Source organism: Thunnus thynnus, chromosome 14 (genome assembly GCF_963924715.1).
Source record: "Thunnus thynnus chromosome 14, fThuThy2.1, whole genome shotgun sequence".
NCBI classification, from domain to species: Eukaryota; Metazoa; Chordata; class Actinopteri; order Scombriformes; family Scombridae; genus Thunnus; species Thunnus thynnus.
Genome location: NC_089530.1, coordinates 28,416,171 through 28,439,760, shown reverse-complemented (window position 1 = coordinate 28,439,760; position 23,590 = coordinate 28,416,171). Strand labels below are relative to the sequence as shown.

The following is a 23,590-nucleotide window of genomic DNA, read 5'->3' as shown; positions in this document are numbered from 1 at the left end:
TTAAATGATATTTGTCATAAATCATGATATAAAGGTCATTATCATCTTCAATTACACATCTGTATCCTCCACTTTCAACATGTGTTGGTAATATTTCACATCATATCTCTGCTCAGTGACTTTAAGGCAAATTGAACTCATATTTTTCACATTTCTAATCTTTCTTAAATAAACAATTAATTAATTTTGGCTTTTTGGCCACATTTCTTCTGCTCATGTCTGGACTTTGTATTTAAAATCTTCCACATTTGCTTTTGGAAATAATTTTCTTCAAGTCCACGATCTTCTAATAATTTTTCCCTTCAACGGACTGATTTATTCATATATAACAAACATTTATTTAAAAACAATACTTCCATGCAAACATTAAATACTTTTTATATATTATTAATATATATAATATTTCTTTAGGTTAATCACTTAATATATGTTATATATAATATTATGTTAAAAATAGACATTATTGGATAACAGTGTGTCATTGCTTATATGATGAAATAATAAATAATAATATATTCCAACTGTATATTTTTAATACATACAGGCGTCTATAAGGGCAGAAAGATGTTTATGTTTCCTGATAATCCAACACTGAATAAATGAAAATGAAAGTGACATTGCATTTTTAGAGACTCTCAGTACAACTGGACTGTCTCCACCCGTCAGGGCAGCAGTGAAACATGTATCAAGCGCTTCCAGCTCTTCAAGTGGGAGTGAGAGGCGGAGAATCAGCCAGCAGAGAGGAGGAGGAGGGAGGAGGGAGGGAGAGAGGGAGGGGAGAGTCTGCAGAGATGAAATGATGCCAAACAGCTCTGACTCTGAAAAGTTGGGGATGACTCTGATCAAACAGATTATATAAAGAAAAACGTTTTTAAAAAAAATCATAATATGATACTGAAAGTGTCTGTCAGCGTATCCATGACGCTCTCATGTCACATTCCTGTGTTCTGATCTCACAGCTGGGATGTTAGAAAAGCTTCAGCTCTCATCTGAATGATCCTCCTACGTGGATGAATCATCAGATCAGAACTACGTTTGTTTCAGTGACACACTGTTGTTGTTGCTTTACATCGTGGTGACAACAACAGGAGAACAACAAGAAGGTTGTTTATGCAAACACCTGATTTGACTGTTATCAAGCATACTGGTCCACATGTATGAGACCAGTACTTGTACTTTATACTTCCACTCCACTACATTTCAGAGGGAAATATTGTACTTTCTACTCCACTACATTTATTTGACAGCTTTAGTTACTTTTCAGATGAAGATTTGACACAATGGATAATATAACAAGCTTTTAAAATACAACACATTGTTAAAGATGAAACCAGTGGTTTCCAACCTTTTTTGTCTTTTGACGTCTTACAAAAAGCAGTGTGTAGTCGGGGTCACATTTCACATGTCTATGAGTTGTTAACAGCTCCACCAAATAGTGATTTTTCCCTATAAACTTCTCACATGCTTTCATTTCAATAAATGTTCAAATGATTCAATATTTCAGCAAAAATCAAAGATTAGAGAAAAAGTCCAAAAACTGAAAACAGATTTGTGTATCAGAACTTTGTTTTTTCTTCTTTCCTCTCCCATTAATCATCTCACGACCCCTCAGATTTATCTGCTGACCCTTTGGAGGGGCCCGACCCCTAGGTTGGGAACCACTGGACTAAACTAGCTAACTGTATATAAAGTAGTGTAAACTAGCTCCACCTCCAGCAGCTACAACAGTAACATGCTGCTCTAACACTGATGCTTCACTATTAATAATCTAATGATGTCATATATAATAATATATCAGTCAGAGGGGCCAAACCACTACTTTTACTGCAATACTTTAACTACATCAAGCTCATAATACTCATGTACTTTTACTGCAATACTTTAACTACATCAAGCTCATAATACTCATGTACTTTTACTGCAATACTTTAACTACATCAAGCTCATAATACTTATGTACTTTTACTGCAATACTTTAACTACATCAAGCTCATAATACTCATGTACTTTTACTGCAATACTTTAACTACATCAAGCTCATAATACTCATGTACTTTTACTGCAATACTTTAACTACATCAAGCTCATAATACTTATGTACTTTTACTGCAATACTTTCACTACATCAAGCTCATAATACTTATGTACTTTTACTGCAATACTTTAACTACATCAAGCTTATAATACTTATGTACTTTTACTGTAGTAGGATTTTTCATGCAGGACTTTTACTTGTAATGGAGTATTTTTATATTACTGTATTGGTACTTTTACTGCAGTAAAGTATCTGAATACTTCTTCCACCACTGTATGAGACTGATGTGTGATGATAATGTTTAACTGCTAAGTTGGAGGTTCAGGAGTTTTGGGTAGAACTGAGATAAATTTGGTTGAAAAGAAAACATTTTAGATGTCTGGATTATATAAAAATGTTCATCAATGACATTTAAAGGGGAATTCCACTGAATTTACACATTAAAATCTGTTGCATATGTGCAAAAGTTGCATAAAGTCCTCCATATTAAACAACCAGGTAGGTGGTTTGATCATGTGACTCCAGAAAGACACATAGGAACATTTTCTAATCTGGTGTCTCTATCAGCAGTTATCAGCTGGATGACATCATCAGTCTGTGTTTTCCAAAACCGTCACACATCACTGTTAAACTATAATGATGTTTTATGATGCTGTGATTCAGGTCTGGTTAGATTTAAAGATGATGGTTTGGATTAAAATGATCGCTTTGTTAAGGTTAGAGAAACATGTGGTAAAGTTAGGCCACCGCCGTCGTCATGGCTACAATAATAACTACATGGTTAAAGGTGAGGGGACGATTGTAGTTACGCTTTTTAAAAAAACTGTCCCGACTCGCAGTTGGAAACAGGAAATGAACAGCGGTCTCTGTCGGGTTAAAGCCTCCAGCCACCCTCCTCCTCCTCCTCCTCCTCTTCCTCCTCCGAATGAGGAAAAATCTGTCCACATATATAGACGTCATCTGAACTGCACCACTGCTGCGGGTCAAAAGTATTACAGCCGCATGAATTATCACTTAAGATTCTAAACATGTGAGGTCGAACAGTCTAAGCAGAAGATTAAATTTGCTCTTTTTCCTCTTCTGTTACCAGACAGAATATCACTCAGTCTGTATTCATCATCTGTAAACATCACGGGAGAAACAATCTGATTAAATGCTTTTATTAAACAGAAGAAGAAGAACAAGAGGGGAGATATATGGAGGCTGTCAGTCAGTTTGTAATCATGTTGTCAAGTCATGATAATCATAATGCTCTTTATGCCCCCCAACACACACACACACACACACACACACACACACACACACACTAGGAATGATGTATTCATTGTCTGAAGGACACCCAACTGTGCTGACATCAGATACAGTGTGTGTGTGTGTGTGTGTGTGTGTGTGTGTGTGTGTGTGTGTATTAACACTGTGTGTGTTGGCAGAATCTGATCCAGCCTTGAAGGTCTTTTTAGGCTCTTGAACATGTGTGTGTGTGTGTGTGTGTGTGTGTTTGTGTGTGTGTGTGTGTGTGTGTGTGTGTGTGTGTTGGGGGATTATCACTTAGATACCAGACACCATGTAGAAATGTCCAGCAGACCGCAGCCATATTTGTTTTGAAGCAGAGAGGATGGTGAGGAGAAGGTCAAAGGTCGTGGGGGTAATTCCCATCATGCAGCAGCTGCAGTTTATCACCCGCCGCTCTATATTTACTTTATACTATTTTATTCACATGTCTGGATTCTTAATTATGCACCGTATGTTTTTATTGCCCATATATATGTTTTATTGTATTTATTATGTGCGTGAAAACGTCCAGAGGATGAGGGGAGTAAGAATAAAAACGAGCCTGGAGGAAAAGAAGAGAGCGAAACAACGTGTGAATGAAATAAAGTATTTATAAACAAGATAAACAAATGATCACAGTATCATGGGAATTTCCAACAACACTAACAGAAAGCAAACTTCTTCTTTAAAAGGAAGAAGCTGGTCTACTTATAAAGAGACATCAGACAAAGTTAAATTAAGCTACAGATCCCAGAACCACACCAGTAACCAGTAACCAGTAACCAGTTAACCAGTTAACCAACACACAGCACAAACGCTGCTGACTGGCCCACTGGTCTCGTCTGCAGCTCTGCTCAAGCCTTTAATCTCCATATCTTAATTTATCACAGGTGTGATACACCACCTGCTGCAGGAGCAGGCAGCACACACACACACACACACACACACACACACACACACGACAATATGACTGCAACAAGCAGCAGCACAGAGGTTAAAGGTCACAGCATGTTGAGATGAAGAACTATTAAACAACTGAATACACTCAGCGAGCAGTTTATCAGGAACACCTGTGTAATCTAATGTAATCAACTACAACAGCTCTGCTATTAATTCTACTTTATGAAGCTTCTACAGTTTCAGTTTTTGTTGACGTTGTCAGAAAGATAATTCTAATTTATTTTCCCCTTCATGTATCTTAATGAGGAGGACAGTATATTAGGATCACTTCCATATAAGATACTCCAGTACATCATCACCGCCCACTATGACCTCAATAATAAACATAAAGTAGAATTATCACCTTTCTGACAACGTCAACAACAACTGAAACTGTAGAAGCTTCATAAAGTGGAATTTATGAGAGAGCTGTTGTGTTGGATTACATTAGATTACACAGGTGTTCCTGATAAAGTTACTGATAAAGTTTTGTTTGATTCTTGCTCTGCATCAGAGCAGAAGGATCAACACTAACCAGTCAGCGTCTCTGTCCACACTGTATATAAAGAGCTCCAGAGAGAGTACAGTACAGGTCACATGGTTGTGAAATGTAGTCCCAGATGATGAATCCTCACTGACCCATGAGGCCAAAATCTCCAGATAAACAGCAGGATCATCAGACATCAGACCTTAAGACTGTTCCTTTCACGTTTCTCATGTCATGTCATGTGCAATAACAGTTTACAAATGTCTGCCCACATTCAATATCTGCTCTGTCTATTACAAATGCAATATTATAAGCTCAAAATAGTGACTACTGCTACTTTTATACTTTTTTATACACTGTTTTATATTTTCCTAACACTCGTATGTGTCGTTCTGGAGTTTATGAACCAACAGTGTATTTTATTGTTTAGTTTGGAGAACTTGTTGGTATTTTCGGGGAGTTCAATGAATAACGAAGCCTGTAGGGGGCGCTATTCGGAATATACACTATTTTGTCTAAAAAACATTTTTTTTGTATTAGATTTTCTTCTCATTTTTATTCATTAATTCTATATTTATATATATATTTGATATGAAGGTCATCTACTGAATAAAGTTTGAGATTATTGCAGAATAGATTTGATTACTTAGACTCTCATCTTTTCACTCATTGTGATGTGAACAGTCTAACAGTCCAAAATTGTAATAAAATCATGAAATATTTTGTCTATATTCATTACAACAGTCTGAATAGTGTTTTAATTTATGCAGACCAGCCATTAATATCCTTAATATGTGTTAATTAATGTGTTAATTCTCCAACATTCGCCGTGTTTCATTTCATTTAGTGTAAAACCTGCCTGCTCTGACTGGAATAGAATAAAATAGAACTTGCCTGTGTTTGTGTTAAATGTCAGTGTTTCTTTCACAGCAAAGTTGGACTCAACTTCAGCACGTTGCCTGGCAACAGCTGGCTGTCAGCACCCACTCAGGTGTGTGTTAGTGTGTGTGTTAGTGAGTGTGTGTGTGTGTGTAACATGGTGGATAAGACTGAATGTGTGGGCAGTTAAAGTGCCGGGCAGATATTCAGAAATAAAATAGATGGATAGAGGAGAGGAGGAGGAGGAGGGAGGGAAATAAGAGAAGAAGAAGAAGAAGAAGAAGAGGAGGAGGAGGAGAGAAGAGATGGCATCAACTTTTCTTTTCTCTCTGTATCTCTGTATCTCGCTCACAAACACTTCCAGACAGAGTGGCGTTTCCACGGTGACCACTACGGGATGCCAAACTGGTTGCCGGGAGAGGAAGAGGCGGAGGAAGAGGAGGAGGAGGAAGGAGAGGTCAAAGCCGGTGGATTTTTTCCAGCTTTTCCACAGTGATTGGAGTGTGTGGGTGGGCTCTCTCTCTCTCTCTCTCTCTCTCTCTCTCTCATGGCACCAGTGTGAGTGTGTGGGTGGCTGCATTATTATTATCATTATTATATGCTGTATTATTTGCATCGTGCAGGTTTTGCAGTCAGAAAGTGTGACAGGTTTGTGTTTGGAGGCGTTTATGGATATAAAACAAGTTGGGAACAGGCTGCTTCAGATGTCAGAGTCGTAATGATCTCTGAGCTGAGCAGGATGAGCTGTCAGTTTTGTTGATCCACACGAGGATGAGGAGGAGACACCTTCAGAGTTCCAGAAACTTCCTCTCATCCGATGCTCTACATCCCCAACATGTGTCCTATCGTTCAACATACTTTAGTGTGAATAAACAGTAGTTTCTATCTTTTTGGATGCACTGAGCTGTAATTATCACGTCACTTCCGAGAGCCTCTTTGCTGGTTGGAGATGTGTAACCATGGTAACCTGCGCCAACTACAAAGTCTGAACTAATTTAAATAATATATTACGCCTAGCAAAGTGACACCTTAATTAAACTGAAGCGTTATTGACGTTACGCCAGAGCTGCCTCCGTTATCGTCTGTTATGTTGTTGGTGTCACTACTGCATTGCATTATGGGATATTTATGCTGGTGTAGTGTCCAGTGCTTGCATACTGTAATATTTCCCCAGAGATAGTATGCACTTCACGTACTATTGGTTTCATATTAAGGTTTTGGACATACTAAAAACTCTCACGTACTGTTTTAGTTACTAAACAGCATGTTAGTGTGGAGTCAACGCAGCCTTGTTCTGACCTATGACATGAACTCAGGACTAAACTCATAAACAATAACTGAACTTAAAGGAAAAGTCTGTTGATTTCTATATTTTTCTTCTTGTCAACAAATCTCATGTTTGGATGAGCTGATGAACTGATCTACTAACAAGTATTATGTGTGTATCAAAGCCTGATATATCTTATTCCTCCGTTGTTGTACAGAAACTATTATAAACACATCAATGAGAAGGACAGCACTGCACTGGGTGACATGTTCCTTCATCATGAAGAGTTTAGTCACGTTAGTTTGTTTAGAAAAGTCTCCAAAGAATATAAATAGTGATGAGACAGTAACCCGCCACTGCACATACGTGGGATCTGTTCACAGAGCTTCACTAGCTTGTTGTGCTACTTATCACATCCTCTTGACTTTGTACTGAAGTTCTTTGAGAAATGCATTGTTTGTGTGAGCATGTGCATGTGTTCCTGCACATGCTCAGTGGTCTCTGCCGTACCAGGAACGTTACTCCTGAGGATCATTATCTTATTACTATCATTACTCTTTGGAACAGTTTCTAAACGAGTTACAGTAACCAAACTCTTCATGGACGAAGGAGCTTTGTGCTACATAAAAAATTTCTCAAAGAACTTCAGTACAAAGTCAAGAGGTTGTGATATGTAGCACAACAAGCTAGTGAAGCTGTGAACAAAGCAACGGAGGAATAAGATATATCAGGCTTTAGATACACACACAATACTTATTAGTAGATCAGTTCATTGATGGTTTGGATCTAAACATGAGATTTGTTGACAATAAGAAAAATATAGAAAATCACCAGACATATGCTTTAAACAATACTTGTCTGTGTTGATTAACCAGACGATATAATACAGATGTTAACTGAAACAGAACACAACACTTAACACAAATAAAACCAGGGATAATATGTGAAAGCAACGCTGCAGATAAAGACGTTCTACTGGCTAAAAAAAACAAAAGTCAAGCTTAGTGAGACATATGTTTTTTTGTTTTTTTTTGTTTGGTTTTTTCATTACGATGCAAAAAAAACATCATAACAGGTTAAAACAACATAAAACAGATGTGTTGCATATAGGATTTATAGCCGAGGCTAATTTGCGACCTCTGACCCTTGTTAGTTTGTTCTACTTAAAATAGTCATAACATGTCACTACCAGAGATACTTTAATTAAATAAAGCTCATAATAAACAGTGACATTCTCAATAACAACAATATTTACATCACATAACAATCTACATGTGTTGCATATGTATACACCTGTATATGTTCCCTAAAACAAGGCATTTATGTGCATAATCTGTATCAGTGTATGTATGTTTATCTGCATGTATCTGTTTGTCTATCTATGTGTACAGATCAGTGATCGCAGGTTTGGTTTTGTTCAGTCCATGAGGTCAGACATTTCGTGCTGAATGCAACACTGGATCATCATCTGGCCCCGGACCTCCAGGAGCCCCCGAGAGCCTAATATTTACTATGTGTCACTTGGTTTTGATCATTTAATTAACTGCATATTTTTCAGGGAATTTGCACACAAAAGGAAAACATCCACAAAGAAGCGTCAATACTCTTATTATTATTTTAAAAAGTAACACATGGTGGATATTCTTAAATAAACTTGAGGCCAATCAGTGTTATTCCAGCATATTAATATTAGGACCAGCTGCGTCTGGGTTTCTTCTTTTTGTGTTGCACTTCATGAGAACTTGAAAGCTCAAATTTTTTTTCCTCCCCCCTCGAGGCAAAATGGCTGCTTGCAGACGTGAAGATGAGCAGATGACAAAATGTACATCAAACAGACACTCGCAGCTACACGAGCTGCTACAAGAGTTATGAGACAAGAGAGTCGACAGTTCTTGGTATTTTCTGTGGGGAGACACCGCCTGTGGTTATTATTCCATTACAGCCCTCACACACACACACACAGTAGAGTTTGTGTGTGTGTGTGTTATGTAAGTATGACGTTACATTAAGATCCTCTTCAAACACACATTAACAACTAACACCTCCTCTTCTTCTATGGAATAAAATTAGGGTCATAAGTATTGTAGCTGTGTGTCACCATATCTGAATGTGTGAAAACATTTTGTATGAATACATTCGAGTCTGTGAATGTATAAAAGATTTGCATAAATAATTTCCGATGTGTGAGTGCATAAGGAAGATTTGCACAAAGGTTTGCAGTTACACATCGAACTCAGCTGCATGTGTGAATCCCAAGTTTACAGCTACGAATCAAATCTACGAGTTCAAAACTTTTGTCCCACATTTGACGTTTCCTCCTGAATAACCAATGGGGAGGCTCTGAAACGCTGCGGGTGCACAAACATATTAAAGACCAACTTTGTGTGTGTGTGTGTGTGTGTGTGTGTAATGTCTCGGGGTAGGTTGGCATGACGACAAGGCGTCCACCTCCAACAGTGTATCCAGGGGGAGTTGGTCTCTAAGCACTGACACACACACACACACACACACACACACACTATTGAAGTTGATCTTTAATATGTTTGTATTAAGATTCATGACAAATAGACATTTAAAGGATCATCCTGGTGTTTTTCTCACATTTTAGTTAATTTATTACATCTCTGTGCTCCTGCTAACTGAACATTTTACACAGTATTACATTAGTTTTTAATCTCTGATCTCCTCGGCAGCCAACAAGGAGGAACAAAAGAAATCCGTAACAGTTGTTGACCAGCCTGTGAACACTGCTGATTGTTTTAACCCACCAGGTAACTGGATCCTCTCATTGACCACAGTCTCTGTAGCCCTTATTGACTGATTGACAGAAGTCAAACCTGTCAGCCTTCTTCCAAACATTTTGACTCATCAGTCACAGTTGAGCCAGTCAACTAATGAGCTTTTAAATTATGTTAAATTTAATTAAATATGAAATTGACACAACAAAAACCAAGTAAAATCCAGCGTGTGGAACTGGAAGGATGAACACAGTTCTTCCAGAAGATCTTCTCTCATTGAACGTATTGATGATGGTGGTGTAGAGAACTGTCTATTGGTGTTTAAGCACTTAAAGCAGCCCCAGAACCTCCACATGGGCCACTAGAACATCTGAAAGGGCCTCTGGAACATCCTAAATGAAAGGACCTGTACAACATCCTAAACAGCCACTGACATATCCGAAAGGGGCCCTAGAACCTCCTAAATGGCCACTAGAACATCTGAAAGGACCCCTAGAACCTTTTAAAGGGCCAATAGAGAGTTCTCAGGATCCACAGAATCGACTAAAGGACCCCTACAACCTCAATGGCCACTAGAACCCTCTACAGGAACCCTAGAACCCCCTCAGTGACAACAGGACCTCAATAACCTCCTCAGAAACCACTAGAACATCTCAAGATATGCCAAAACCTCTTGAAGGACCATTACAATCAAATCTACAGCGCAGCCTTGCACAGCCTGGGGGTCAAACCTGTGACATTTGAGTTACAGGACAAAGAAAGAGAAGCCTGCTGTGAGACTTACAGACACTCTGAGACGCTGCAGTGAACCGGCGCTCTGTTCCTGCCGCGTCAGGGCTTTTGTTGTCGTTGCCGTGGCAGCCGATCAGGGATTCTCTCATTGTGATCTAATTGGATCAGATGGCAGGTAATCAGGTCACGTGACGTACTGTTATGTAATCATTGCTGAGTGTTTGTATACATCAGACAGACACACGGTGACAGATTTCAGCTACAGAACACAGACTACTTACTTGAGAACTAACTTGAAAACCAATTTCAGCCTCTCAACTGTGAAGATTTCATGATTATCTTTGTCGTAAATTGAATATCTTTACGTTTTGGACTGTTTGTCAGACAAAACAAGACATCTGAAGACATCACCTTCGACTCTATACATACTCTATAACTTTTCTATTCTTTTTCTTTTCATAATAATAATCATAATAATCATCAGAGTAATCTATAGTGAAAATAATCATTAGTTGCAGCCTTAATTCTGTTTCTCACTTCATTTTTCCGATCCAAGCTTGCTCATGAAATTTCAAGGATAGTCTTTGGGGGAAATTCAGTGACTCAAAATCTTATTGTTACCAAGTAAAATATGACAGAAATTAGAGAAATTAACAAGAAAAATCCTCACAGGACTGACAGTGACACAGCAAATGAACAAAACATGCTGATGGTCTATGTATTCCTGCAGCTTTTTACAGTAATGCATCCTAAAGATCCTCTCCAGTCATGTTGTTAGATATATATGAAAAGTAATGTGTCTAATATGAAAAAAAAAATCCAGTTGCCTTTGTCACAAACCACCAGGGGAGACAACACATGAGTTGTAACTAAAAACAGATTTGTTGTACATAACTAAGAGATAAATGAAACTAAACACAACCAAAACCAAACATGGTGGAAACCAGAGGAGAGAGAGCCGACTCCCTCCAGCTTATATAGAAGCCTGTCAGTCCAGGTGAGCTGAAACAGGTAGAGGACAAAGAGTCTTTCCAGAAAGAGTTGTCACACCTAAATATAATCCTTTTAATTAAAAATCAAACTACATCTCCTTCTTCTCCCTTATTAAAACACACTGGACACAAGATGTTACCTTCTTCACTGTAAAGTCTATTCTCAGTGTTTGTACTCTGGAGGCTTCAAGTTTCCACATCACACCTGCGTAAGCTGCATGCTGGACCACGATTGGCTGAAAAGTAGTTGTGATGTAACAAACCCTGCAGATACATCCAGGTGTTAAACTGATATTTAAGGTGAACACAGAGAGACTTTCCTCCTTCAGCAGATGAATCATTCTGCACAGAGAAGAGACATCTGACATCCAACTGGAGGAACAAGAAGAAAAAGCACAAACACAGTGACACACAGACTGCACCATTTTTATTAGTGTATTATTTCTGTGCATAAACATGTACTGACACATAACATCGAGCTTTTTCCTTTTTAAAAATCTGACAGAACAACAGGGAAACTCCACTCTTATCTTATACAAAGTGACTGGACTCAAACCCGAGTCTTTCTACAAACAAAGAAACTCCAATATATCATTCAACAGTCTTCATTCATAAATCATTACAGGTAGCTATTTAACAGTTCTGAACACTAGAAGCAGCTGTGAGTGTTGCTGCCCTCACACAGAAAGGGAATCTCGTCAGGGTACGTTTGATTAGTTGGTCAGAAGCGAGTCTTGAAGCCGGAGAGCTCCAGCTTGTCGATGGTTCTCTGGTTGGTGAAGGAGGCTCTGGTGATCCGGCTGCTCGGACTTCCTTCTTTACTCAGCCACACCTTCCTGTGGAGGAGCGAACACAAGACACGGACACAAGAAGAAAATTCAGCAGGTTCAATATTCAAACCACAAGGTTCTGGAAAACACTTTACGTTATAATCATTATCAGAAGCTGTTTTAGGAATACCTGTATATCCAACTAAAGCCGCCTTTAGACTGTGAGACAATAATGGGGTACGTTTATCGTGCCAGACGCCTCTAATAAATATATATAAATATATCAATACGTCACATTGTGAGACAGCCTGGTCGCCAGAATAAAACGTTGGCATTGTACGTTTCTGCAAACCACAGAAATGTTGAATATCGACACGTGAAATACGTAGCATATCAACATTTCAACAAAACGTAGCATATTAACATTTCTACAAAATGTATCACATCAAAATGTCAACAAAACGCATCATCTCAACATTTCTAAAGTGACGTAGTTCACATGTGATCTATATGAGTTGATTTTTCCCATATAGGAGGAGGAGGGGCAGGTGGATGGTTAGTAAGTTTGTTGGCAGCAGAGAACACGGTTCGAGACCACCTCGAAACCGAAACCAATGTCCGCTTCCCGTTTCAACCGACAAAAGCGGGTGTTTTTAGTGAGACGTCAGGACATTTGCAGCTGTTTTTCTGGTGAGAACACCGGCTTTTTTTTAGTGAGACATTGGCTGTTTTTATTTTTATTTTAACCCAAACCATGATCTTCCCCCTAACCCTAACCACGTGGTCTTTGTGCCTGAACCTAACCAGACCTTAACCACAGCGTTGTCACACCATAAAACATCATTATTCAACCGGTAGAAATGTTAATAGAAATGTTAATATGCTATGTAAATCACGAGTTGAAACGTATATATTCAACGTTTCTGTGGTTTGCAGAAACGTTCAATGCCAACGTTTGTGAGATGAGAGATGTGAGATGAATGTGTGGTGAATCGTAACGCTACAATGTTGATAGAATCATAAGAAAATGTTGTTCTGGTCAGCGTACTCTGTTTCCAGGCCCTTCAGTGGCCCTTCCATCTCCTTTGGAGTACCACAAGGCTCCATATTAGGCCCTATTTTGTTTTCCCTGTATATCCTTTGGGGTCTGTTTTTGGGAAAATATAATCCTATCATTGTTACGCCGACGACACCCAGCTGTACCTCCGCTGAAACCTTGTGACCCATGCAGAGTTAACTCCCTCCTAAATTGCACTGAGGATGTAAAATCCTGGAAGTCCTAATCCTCGGCCCTGCAGACAACTCCGCAACCACATTCAATGCCCTCGCGCCTCTGTCACTTCATCTGTCATCTTAGATCACCTGCAAAGTTAAAATCATTCCTGTCCGTTAAAGATTTGGAGACTATAGTTCACACTTTTACTGTCTCTCACCTCAACTGCTGCAATTCCCTCTATGTAAGACTCAGTCGGTCAGCTTTATCTCGCCTACAACTGGTTCAAAATGTATCAGCTGGACTCCTCACTGGTACCAAGAAGAGAGACCATATCTCCCCTGTACTGGCCTCTATCACTGGTTACCAGAAGTGCAGAATTGATTCTTTTATTTGTTTTTAAAGCACCAGGCTACCTCTCCGAACAGCTCATCCCCTTTTCCCAACTCCAGACCCCTCAGACCTGCTGACCAATCACTGCTCTCCAATCCACAAACTCAGTTAAAAGCTAAAGATGATGTGTTGTAGTTTTTTTATCTTATTTATGTCTGTGTTGTTACTTTGATCCTGTGTTCTTGTTTGATTGTAACCATCAATGAAATAATCCCACAAATTTAATCTCTCTGTAAAGCACTTTGGTCGACATCTGTTGTTTTTAAATGTGCTCTTTACATAAATTGACTCGACTTGGTTTGTAGATTTAGGTTGTAACAGCAGTCACACTAAGACTTTGGTTCTAAATGACTTGATGAAGGTCGTACATAACGAAACGTTGTAAACCAATAAATATTCCAGCAGTAAGCGAGGCAGTGAGAGTGTGATACTTTCACTGTTATTCAAATTGTCCTAAAAGTTGTTGGTGGACGAGTCTCACAGTCAGATCTAGGAGCTCTGCTTTGGATTGACGACAAAAGATTTCACCACGTTTCCCTCACAACTGTCAGCTCACATCTCAGAAGCCAAAAATAACACAGTAGCTTTTCTGGAGAGATAATACATGTTGCTGAATCTGGATCTATTGCTTGGACACGTAAATTAAACACATGATCGCCGCAGGGACTGAATGAAGAGCTGGACTACAGGCGTTTCCTCACAAACTTAGTTTAACTGTTATTATTTAGCTTTGATACAATTTGTTGTAAATTATGTAACAATACAGGTGACACAGATGATGGTTTAATTACTGAATGATGTAGCTATCCTATAGGATGCCTTGTGTGATGTTTAAAAAGTGGTTTTCAACTCTTTATTCCTGTTTGGCCCCTTGATGAAGGTGTAGACTGAAACGTTGAGCTTTGATTCACAACAAGTTGATGAAACGAGTAAGTCCATGTGCTCCGCCTCATTCAAGCCTCACTGCTTTTGGGACAAAAATGTAGACAAAAACAAAACAAAAAAACACAACCAGCCAGTCAGAGGTCAAGCCAGCATCTGGACGACCAGGGGCATCATGGGAAAATGCAAACATTCCTTCGGCTATATTTAACCCTGAGAAACTTTGTGTCCTGCAGCAGAAAATAGTGTGTTTTACTACTGACTGACTGACCGAGTGTTTTTGTGACTATGTAATAATGCTGATCTTGTGTTGGTGTGTGTGTGTGTGTGTGTGTGTGTGTGTGTGTGTAGATTAGAGGAGATTGCAGAGGATCAGGGTCACGTCCGTGTATCTGTACTGAAGCTCAGCCAGAAAGAGCGAGCAAGCGAGCAACAGAAAAGCAGGGGCGGAGGTGGAGAGAGAGAGAGAGAGAGTGAGAGAGAGAGGGAGAGCTTGTGAAAGAGAGATGAGCTGTCCTACTTTCTCTTTTTTGGCAAAAAAACTTCTCCATCTACAGTCCACTGATCTGCTGCATGACCTACTACTCTACTGTACACACACACGCACACACACACACACACACACACACACACACACACACACAGCTTAGTGTTAAGTCTCCAGCAGCTGGATGTTAGTAGGTTTGTAATCTGCTGCCATTTTCCTCTAAAACAACAACACTGATCCCAAACACACATTTGTACTTCTATACTTGTGAGGACCTTCACTGACATAACACCATAAAACATTCTTTAACCCCTTTTTGTTTCATCATTTTCTATCTGTATCTGTTTGAGTTATTATCTGAAATCTGGGAACACAGTCACATGTCACGAAAGAAGAAACACGTAGCAGTAAGATGAGCAGAAACAAACAGGTTATTTACAATAAAATTACAGTGTAGTACCAAGTCAAGAGGTTGTGATATGTAGTACAACAAGTCTGTAAATGAAACCACATTTCTGCACATGTGGCAAGTTATTGTCTTCTCACTATTTTTACTCTTTGGATCCTTTTCTATTGTGACCAAACTCTTCATGATGAAGGAACATGTCACCCAGTGCAGCGATGTGGCTCAATGATGTGTTTTTAAAAGGTTTTTGGACGACAACAGAGGAATAAGATATACACACAATACAAGATCAGTTCATTGTTGGTTTGGATCCAAACATGAGATTTGTCGACAAGAAGAAAAATATGACCACATGACCACCACCTTCCTCTAACTCTAAGTATTTATTTGAACCCAAACCATGACATTTTCCTAAACCTAACCAAACCTTAACCATAGCGTTGTCACATCAGATCTTCCAGCAGTGATTTGTAACAGTGTTGGAAGACAAAACGACAGATCAGAAAACTTTTTCTTTTCTCTCTTTCAGAAAACAGTAAACATATGTCATCTTAGGCCTTTTTAACACATTTTAAATGCTTTTGTGTCTCTATGAAGTCAGTCTCCAGAAGCACACACACACACACACACACACACACACACACACACACACACAGTCTTTCTGTCATGTTCCTGGATTAATCTAATCCTGCTCATGTGAATGTCAGACACCAGTAACATCTCTTTTTATCTCCTCCTTTCTCCGTTCCCTCTAATTTACTCTCCTTTATCCTTCCTCGTGGTTTTTTACACCTCAACAAGAGACTTTTTTTTTTCCATTTCTCTTTTCTTCTTCAGTCTGTTCTTATTTCTAAGCTGCTCCGGCTCTCTGAGGATTTATTTTTCTCAGAGTAAAAAGTAGAAACCACCCACTTGTTCACCTCCCACCATCATCTCTCTCTCTCCATCCTTTCCTTTAACCTCCTCCCTCTCTTTCATTTTCCTCTCCTTTCTTCCCACCTCCTCGGTCTCTCTCTCTCTCTCTCTCTCTGAGTTTCCTCCTCTCCTCTATCCATTATCTCCTTCCTCCCCTCCTTTCTCTGCCCAGAGGAACAGCTGCTTCCTGTTTCCCAGGCCATGGCAGGAAGTGAGGTCGCGGTGAAAGTGGAGTCAACGGGAAGGACGTGAGAGTGAGCGCGGAAAAAGATCCCTGAGAGAATGGACGGAAATAGTAGAAAGTGTATGTTTAATCCTTTCAATGAAAGTGAGTTTCTAACAGTGACAGTCAGGTTAAACATGATATATTAGGTATTTAACCAAACCACAACAAAGAGCCAAAATCTGCTTTTAGTTCCTTCAACTTTTACATCAAACCATTTTTTCTCTTCCTGTAATTCTCTGTGGAAATGTGATCAAAGTCCAAACACAAGACTGGATCTGATAAGACAGAAAACACCTTTTTATCAACATTTACATTAACAGATAGATGAAGGCAGCACATTTCAGGTTTTCTATGTCTGACGAGGCCTTTAAATAAAAGTTGTGACATGCAGATTTAATTAAATGTACATTTTCTTAAATATCAGATCTCTCCTCTTTCCATTTTCTGTAATAAAAAAGTTTTTACGCCTGTTTCTTTTGGTTTCTTTTGGTTCTGTTAACTCCACCCGCCTGGCGCTGCAAAGAGTAAAAACAAACACACAAGAATTATGTTACTTTCTTTTTTACATGGGTCAAGTGTTTGTGTGTGTGTGAGTGTGTGTGTGTGTGTGTGTGTGTGTGTGGTAAGAGAGCAGCAGATCCCTGAAGGCGGCGGCGGTGATGTCATCTAAATGAGACATCCACACCCTGGTGACATCACTCCCGACGGACAGAAAGATTGAGAAAACAAACTGAACTCCGTCTTCAAGTTTCATGATTGATTATCGGTTATTACCATCAGTCCGGGAGGACGAGACAGAAAGAGGACAATGAGGAGCAGAATTTATGTAACTATCAGATGAATCTCAAATGTAATCAGGTCATAAAGAAAAAAGCTCTTTTCTCTCAAGTATTTGGACTGAGAGGAAGAGGATGTTTAGATATTATAATAAAGTGCCAAAACACATGATTTAATAACCCAGAAACTTAAAGATTTAGTGTTAAATTACACCAACAGCATGACTTAAACTTCCTGTTTTATAAGAAATTTAATGCAGGAGGCGTCATTTACCACTGAAGTCATTAGTCAAGGAGTCATTTAGTACATCTGGACTCCTCAATGATGAACAAAGGAGAACATTTTTTTGGCACTTTCTGCTTTTAGAGGACAGTTATTGGCTCAGAGGCCAACAGGAAACAAGAGGAGAGAGAGATGCAACAAAGGTCCCTTGCTGGACTACAGAAGTAATAAATATGTCACATGTACAGTAACTGTTCAGCTAGCGTGGCGCTCCAGAAAATACATTTCTGTTCTACAAATGATGTCTATATTTTCAGATTTTTGGCTAATAAATGAAACCCTTTAAGAAAAAGAAAAAAATAAATCATTATTAATCTTTGATTCTTGAAAATGGACTTCTCTGTCTCAAAAATGTTGTAGCACAACTTCATTTTTGTATCTGCAGCTTGAATGTAAACAAGTCACAATCTAATGAGATCATATGAAGCCAGTATCTCATATCAAACCGGGCAAAATATATCATGACTGAGTGTGTTTAAAGCACCGGTGTGTAGGATTTAATGGCTTCTAGCAGTAAACTGAATACCCTCCTCCCCCACTGGCTGAGAAACTTTCCATAAATTCAAAAGGCTCTCTCTAGAGTCAGTGTTTGAATTGTCCGTTCTGGGCTACTGTAGAAACATGGCGGTGCAGCTGTGGCTCTGTGGAAGAAGACCCGCTTCCTCCTTCCTTATATTCCATCTCTGCCAAGTCCGTTCCTCTAGATGCCACTAAATTCTACACACTGCACCTTTAAGTGTGTAGGTGGACCTGTGATTGGTGTCATAAGCAGCTTTATGTGTTTTTCTTCCACCAAACCACTAATACATTTTTTAAAAAATTCAGAATCATTTGTTTAAATTTTGATTTTTGTAACAACACATTTTAACAGTTCAACTTGGAAGTAAAGAGGTGTCAGAAAACCTGCTCAGACTGCAGCTCTTTATGTGATAGAAGCATAAACTGGGCTGTGAAGGTAAAGACCGCCATCTAGTGGCTGGAAAACAGTAACACCACATCACCATCAGTGGTGAATGTAATGTGTGCTGTATACAAAATCCTCCATTCTTACACCCTTGATTCAAATAAGGAAAACTCTCCCAATTAAAGGGAAAACAATGGAAGAAAGCTCAGGAAGAGCAACAGAGGAGGGATCTCTCTTCCAGGACTTACAGACAGAAAACACATGTGTGTACAGAATAGAAAAATGTTGAAAAATATAAAATAAATACGCTAGTCTGTTGTGTCACAGTGTACTCACATCTCCTCCACCATGTCAGCAGGACCCTGGACCTGTCCCACCACCGTCCCACTGTAGGTGTTCTTCACCCAGCCGACCAGACCGAGTCGCAGACCCTCCTTCTCTGTGTACTGGAGGGAGGGAGGGAGGAGGGGAAGGGGTTAATATCACACAGACTAGTACAGTAAAGTACACAGCAACAACTGGACGGGATATGTAGAGAGTTACTGAGTTACCTGGATAACTTTCAGTCTTTTTATCTCATGTTCCTGATTTGACATGAACAGACTCAAAGCATTAAAAAAAATCCTCTACAGCCTGTTGAGGTGAGACAAACTGTCTCTTAGAGTTGTTGTGGACTGACACTGTGACGGCTGAGCGCAGAGTTTGAACCCAAAAGACACACAGACACATGCAGACGAAACAGACTAACATGACTAAGAAGACTACGGCTGGAGGAGAACGTGTTTGAAGGGTTTTACTGTATATTCTAAGCCAGTGGTCACCAACCCTGCTCCTGGAGAGCTACTGCCCTGCATGTTTTAGGTATCTAAATTCAATACGTCTCTAATTATTAACTTGTTAAGCTTGAAAACGAGTTAATAATTAGAATTAAGTGTGTTAGAGCGGTGAGATACCTAAAGTTCTGAGCTGTAGGGATCAGGTGGACGGTCAGGTGATAGCCAACCCAGTCGCCAGAGGAAAACGTTGGCATTGAACGTTTCTGCAAACCACAGAAACGTTGAATATCTACGTTTCAACAAGTGAAATACGTATCATATCAACATTTCTACAAACGTAGCATATTAACATTTCTACCCGTTGAATAACGATGTTTTATGGTGTGACAACGCTGTGGTTGAGGTCTGGTTAAGTTTAGGGGAAAGATCATGATTTGGGTTAAAATAAAAATAAAAAATAAAATAAAAACAGCCGATTTTCTCGCCAGAAAAACGTTATAATGTTAATATGCTACGTATTTCATGTGTTGAAATGTAGATATTCAATGTTTCTGTGGTTTGCAGAAATGTTCAATGCCAACGCTTTATTCTGGCGACCAGGCTGTGATAACTGAGGTGGAAAAACTCTCTAGTGACGGCTGCTGGACCGGTGGGGAATGGCATCGGTTATGGTCGGGTCATGCTTGAAAACAAGTACGTTTCTTCAAATGGCTGCACTCAAAGGTGGAGTGATAAGTCAGCCATTGTAGAAAGAGTGGGGATGTGAAATCTTTTAAATACGGGGGGTAATAGTGCAAATTTTCAGACAGTCTTTCCTGGTAGACAGTCATAATGTTGCACTCAGTTGTTCACATTAAAAGTGACAGAAATAGTTGTTTAAAGAACGAAAGAGAGAGCTGAGAAAGAAGTTCAAACCATGGCTGCTTTCTCGTCTCAACGTTGACCAATTACGATGTGAAGAGAACAGAAATATCACATCAGAGGAGTCGGAGAGTTACAGACATTGTTGGACGCAGCTCCTGCTAATCCAACGTTGAAAAGGTGACGAGAGGAGGTTCTGATGGAGGATACTAGTCCCTTTAGGGTCGGGTTACTTGGTAGAGACTCGATTTTATTTAGTCAGAAGGACGGAGCTTTCTGGTCACACAGAGGCAGAATAACCAGAGAACTTCCTGTCTGTCCGACTCTACTGTAGACAGGACTTTCTATATTAACATTAACCATCAACCCACTGAAGTGCGGCTGATTTAGAGCTGCTGGTGTTTGTTAGTAGTGATGTGGAGAAGGTGTGTAGAGGAGCAGTCAGTGTTCATGGCCTATAAGTGCCCAGGATGACTGTTATGATCTGTATCTGTTTACTAATTTCTCTGCCTTTTTAAAAATGAATTTTAATGGTTTCATCAGGAAAAAAATCACGAGTTTTCAAAATATGAATGTCTGTGCAGAATCTAAGAGACACTGAGCTGCAGTTAAAGTGATTTCTTGTCTTAAAGTTGGAACAACCTGCTTTTCTTTACAGAATTTAAACTGTTTTTGATGTTATTTATTATGTAAAGTCCAACAAAGCTACAACATACAGGCCAGTACTCAGTAAATAAAATCCTACTATATTTTAGCACTGATAGCAGGATTTCAGGAAACGCTGATTATTATCGTGATAATACTGTTTACCGTGATATTTTCACCCATCATACCATGCAAATTTGATACCGGCACATCCCTTGTGGGGGGAGGGCGGTTTCTGTAGCTATTCAATCATCTGACAAGCAGTTTTTGACAGAGTAGACTGGCTCCTTTAGGCTCAGAAAAAAGTTCCTCCAGTGGAAAAAGGGTGTTAGTGAACAGGAATTTAGATTTGGCACAAAGAAACTCACCATTCTGAAACAGACTCCTGTCCAGATTTAAAACAGAGAGAGAGAGAGAGAGAGAGAGAGAGAGAGAGAGAGAGAGAGAGAGAGAGAGAGAGAGCATTATTTAAAATATGTAATCAGAGAACAGTAAAGATTCATTATAACAGCTTGTTTATAATCTAGTCTTTAAGCTTTTCATGTGTAATTTTATAAAATAAATGTTTTAGTTGCGTATTTCCACTGATTAAAACAAACAGCTGACTGGATCTTCTGGTCAACGTGTCTCTCATGAGGCTGCAGGAAGTGAAAGTGAAATGACATCCTCGCGTGCTCATTCCTAAATTAAGCAGCGGCGGATCATTTTACAGCCTCGGCTCACAGAGTGGAGCAGAAAACAGGAGAAGAAGAAGAAGAAGAAGAAGAAGAAGAAGAGGGAGGGAAGTGAAAACATACAAACCCTGAACATGACCGAAGATTTCAAAGTCCACCGACTGCAGTTTGCTTCCTGCTGATTCACCTGCAGACATCCTGAGAGAGAAAAACAAAAAACTGTCTCTTTAACAGAGGAAGAGGAGGGTGAGGAACGAGTGAACGCTCTCTGTGTGTATCTGCCTCTCTTTCACTGCTCTGCACCAACATGGTCACGTCTTCCTCCAGCTTTTTTTTTTTTTTTTAAAGGAAAATGTCACCACTACTTAGAGAGGATGTCCCCTCTCTGCTGATGGTCTTTGTAGTCCATTAAAACTACAAACACTGTGCTGCTATTTATTCATTTACTTTATTTATCTGTCTTTTATTAGTTCATTTCATAATTTGTTAAACCTCCCACCTGCACACAGAGCACAGGTGGGAGGTTGGTTTAAATTTGGTCCTAGACGTGTTGAAAACAGTCGTCTCAGAACCTCGTCAAGCTGCTTCTGCTTTAATTTTATCAACATGAGTGAACTAAATACTTGCTGCAAACATGCTGCAATAATAGATTGTTGAAACATAGACGCCAACAGATGCTTGAAATATAAATTATAAGTTATTTCAGTTAAACTCTCTCCAACCAAAAGTGGCACAGAAAGAAACGTTTAGTGTGGTTGTTGCGGCCTGGAGACCGAAACATAACAAGGACACCGAAACCTCTAATTTAACAACAAAGGAGCTGGAGATCCCAGCCAAAAAGAACAAAAGACAGGAAGTTACTGGGCCAGCCACGCCTTTACTGGGCCGTCGCACCCAGCTCATTCCCCTACCTATTAAAAGAAAAGTGTACTCAACCTAATCAAAACCAAACCCGAAAACTAGACTACCGGTGATCTCCAACCCAAACTAAAACAACAAACTAATATTAAAGCTGTAAGCAGCGTTGGTCGGGACCTCGCACTCTGACCCGTCGGGATCTGATCATATTGCTTTTTAAAAATGAGGGATATTTCTTACAAGTGTGGTGTGCTTTTATTTTGAAAGTTTGATTGACATGTGTACTGTCAGGTGTGTAGAGACAATAAGTAACTGCAGCTGGACACAGAAAAATACTCATATATTTGAATGGAGAGTGTGAGTGAACCCACACCTTTTTGAACATTTACTGCTTCCACATAGTTTTAGATACAAACTTCATTTGAACTTTAAATGAGTCATGAGACTTTGACCTACTAATCTTGAATTTACATGTTTTTTCTATCTATTATTGTTTTTGAGATATTAGAGTGTGAGTTTTAAAGTCTTTTCTTGTTCCTCCTGTGATTTTATAATGAGTGTGTATTGCGGAATGTTTCACAGCACTGAGGGAGTGACATCACCAGGAGCAGTTGGAGAGGAGGATTTTAGAGTACGCTTCTTGTGAAATCGCCTCATAAATCCCATGACTTTGGCCAAATCTTATATTAAAATAATTTTTTAGTAGGAAATTTCGTGGCAAATCCATTAATACAGGTTTGAAAGTGGTCAGACTTATAGTTTAGGTGTCAGAAGCCTCTGTTTGACACAAAGTTCATGCCCATAGATTGCCTCCCCATTGGTTTACATTGTAAGGTGTGATGTGGCCCTGCAACTTTCAGGGCTTATTAAATCCAAACCGTTCGAGTTATTACAGTTTTTAACAACTTTTTTTCAGCATAATGTCATAAGTCATCTATTGAAGTTTGAAGCCGATACCGTTAAGAGATAGTGAGATAGGAGATAGCGTTTGTTCAAGGGCCAAAATTGGGGCAAAGTCTTATTTTAAAAGGCTAATTGCAGACTTCCTGTAGGATTTAGGTCAGGGGTGTCAGTGTATGAATTGTAGGACCTTTCCAGCACGGCTCCACTGCTCGCTGCGTGGCTCGCCACCTTAACCAACCACCGTGGAAAAACCCCACACAGCTGTCAGATTTAAAGG

The 23,590-nt window shown here is 39.4% G+C and overlaps 1 protein-coding gene across 2 annotated transcripts; it reads right to left on the bottom strand.

The window, feature by feature from the left end:
• Positions 1 to 11,746: 11,746 nt before the first annotated feature.
• Positions 11,747 to 21,819, bottom strand: LOC137197416 (acylphosphatase-2-like). Of its 2 annotated transcripts, XM_067610818.1 has the most exons (4): positions 21,680 to 21,819; positions 21,247 to 21,263; positions 18,933 to 19,042; positions 11,747 to 12,177 (listed from the first exon to the last, which is right to left on the bottom strand). In XM_067610818.1, exons 1-4 carry the CDS (start codon positions 21,747 to 21,749, stop codon positions 12,063 to 12,065), a joined length of 312 nt encoding a protein of 103 aa, XP_067466919.1. In that variant the 5' UTR covers positions 21,750 to 21,819; the 3' UTR covers positions 11,747 to 12,062. The 2 variants fall into 2 exon arrangements, with proteins under 2 accessions (XP_067466919.1, XP_067466920.1); XM_067610819.1 differs by lacking the exon at positions 21,247 to 21,263 and having other exon boundaries at positions 21,680 to 21,808.
• Between the last annotated feature and the right edge of the window lie 1,771 nt (positions 21,820 to 23,590).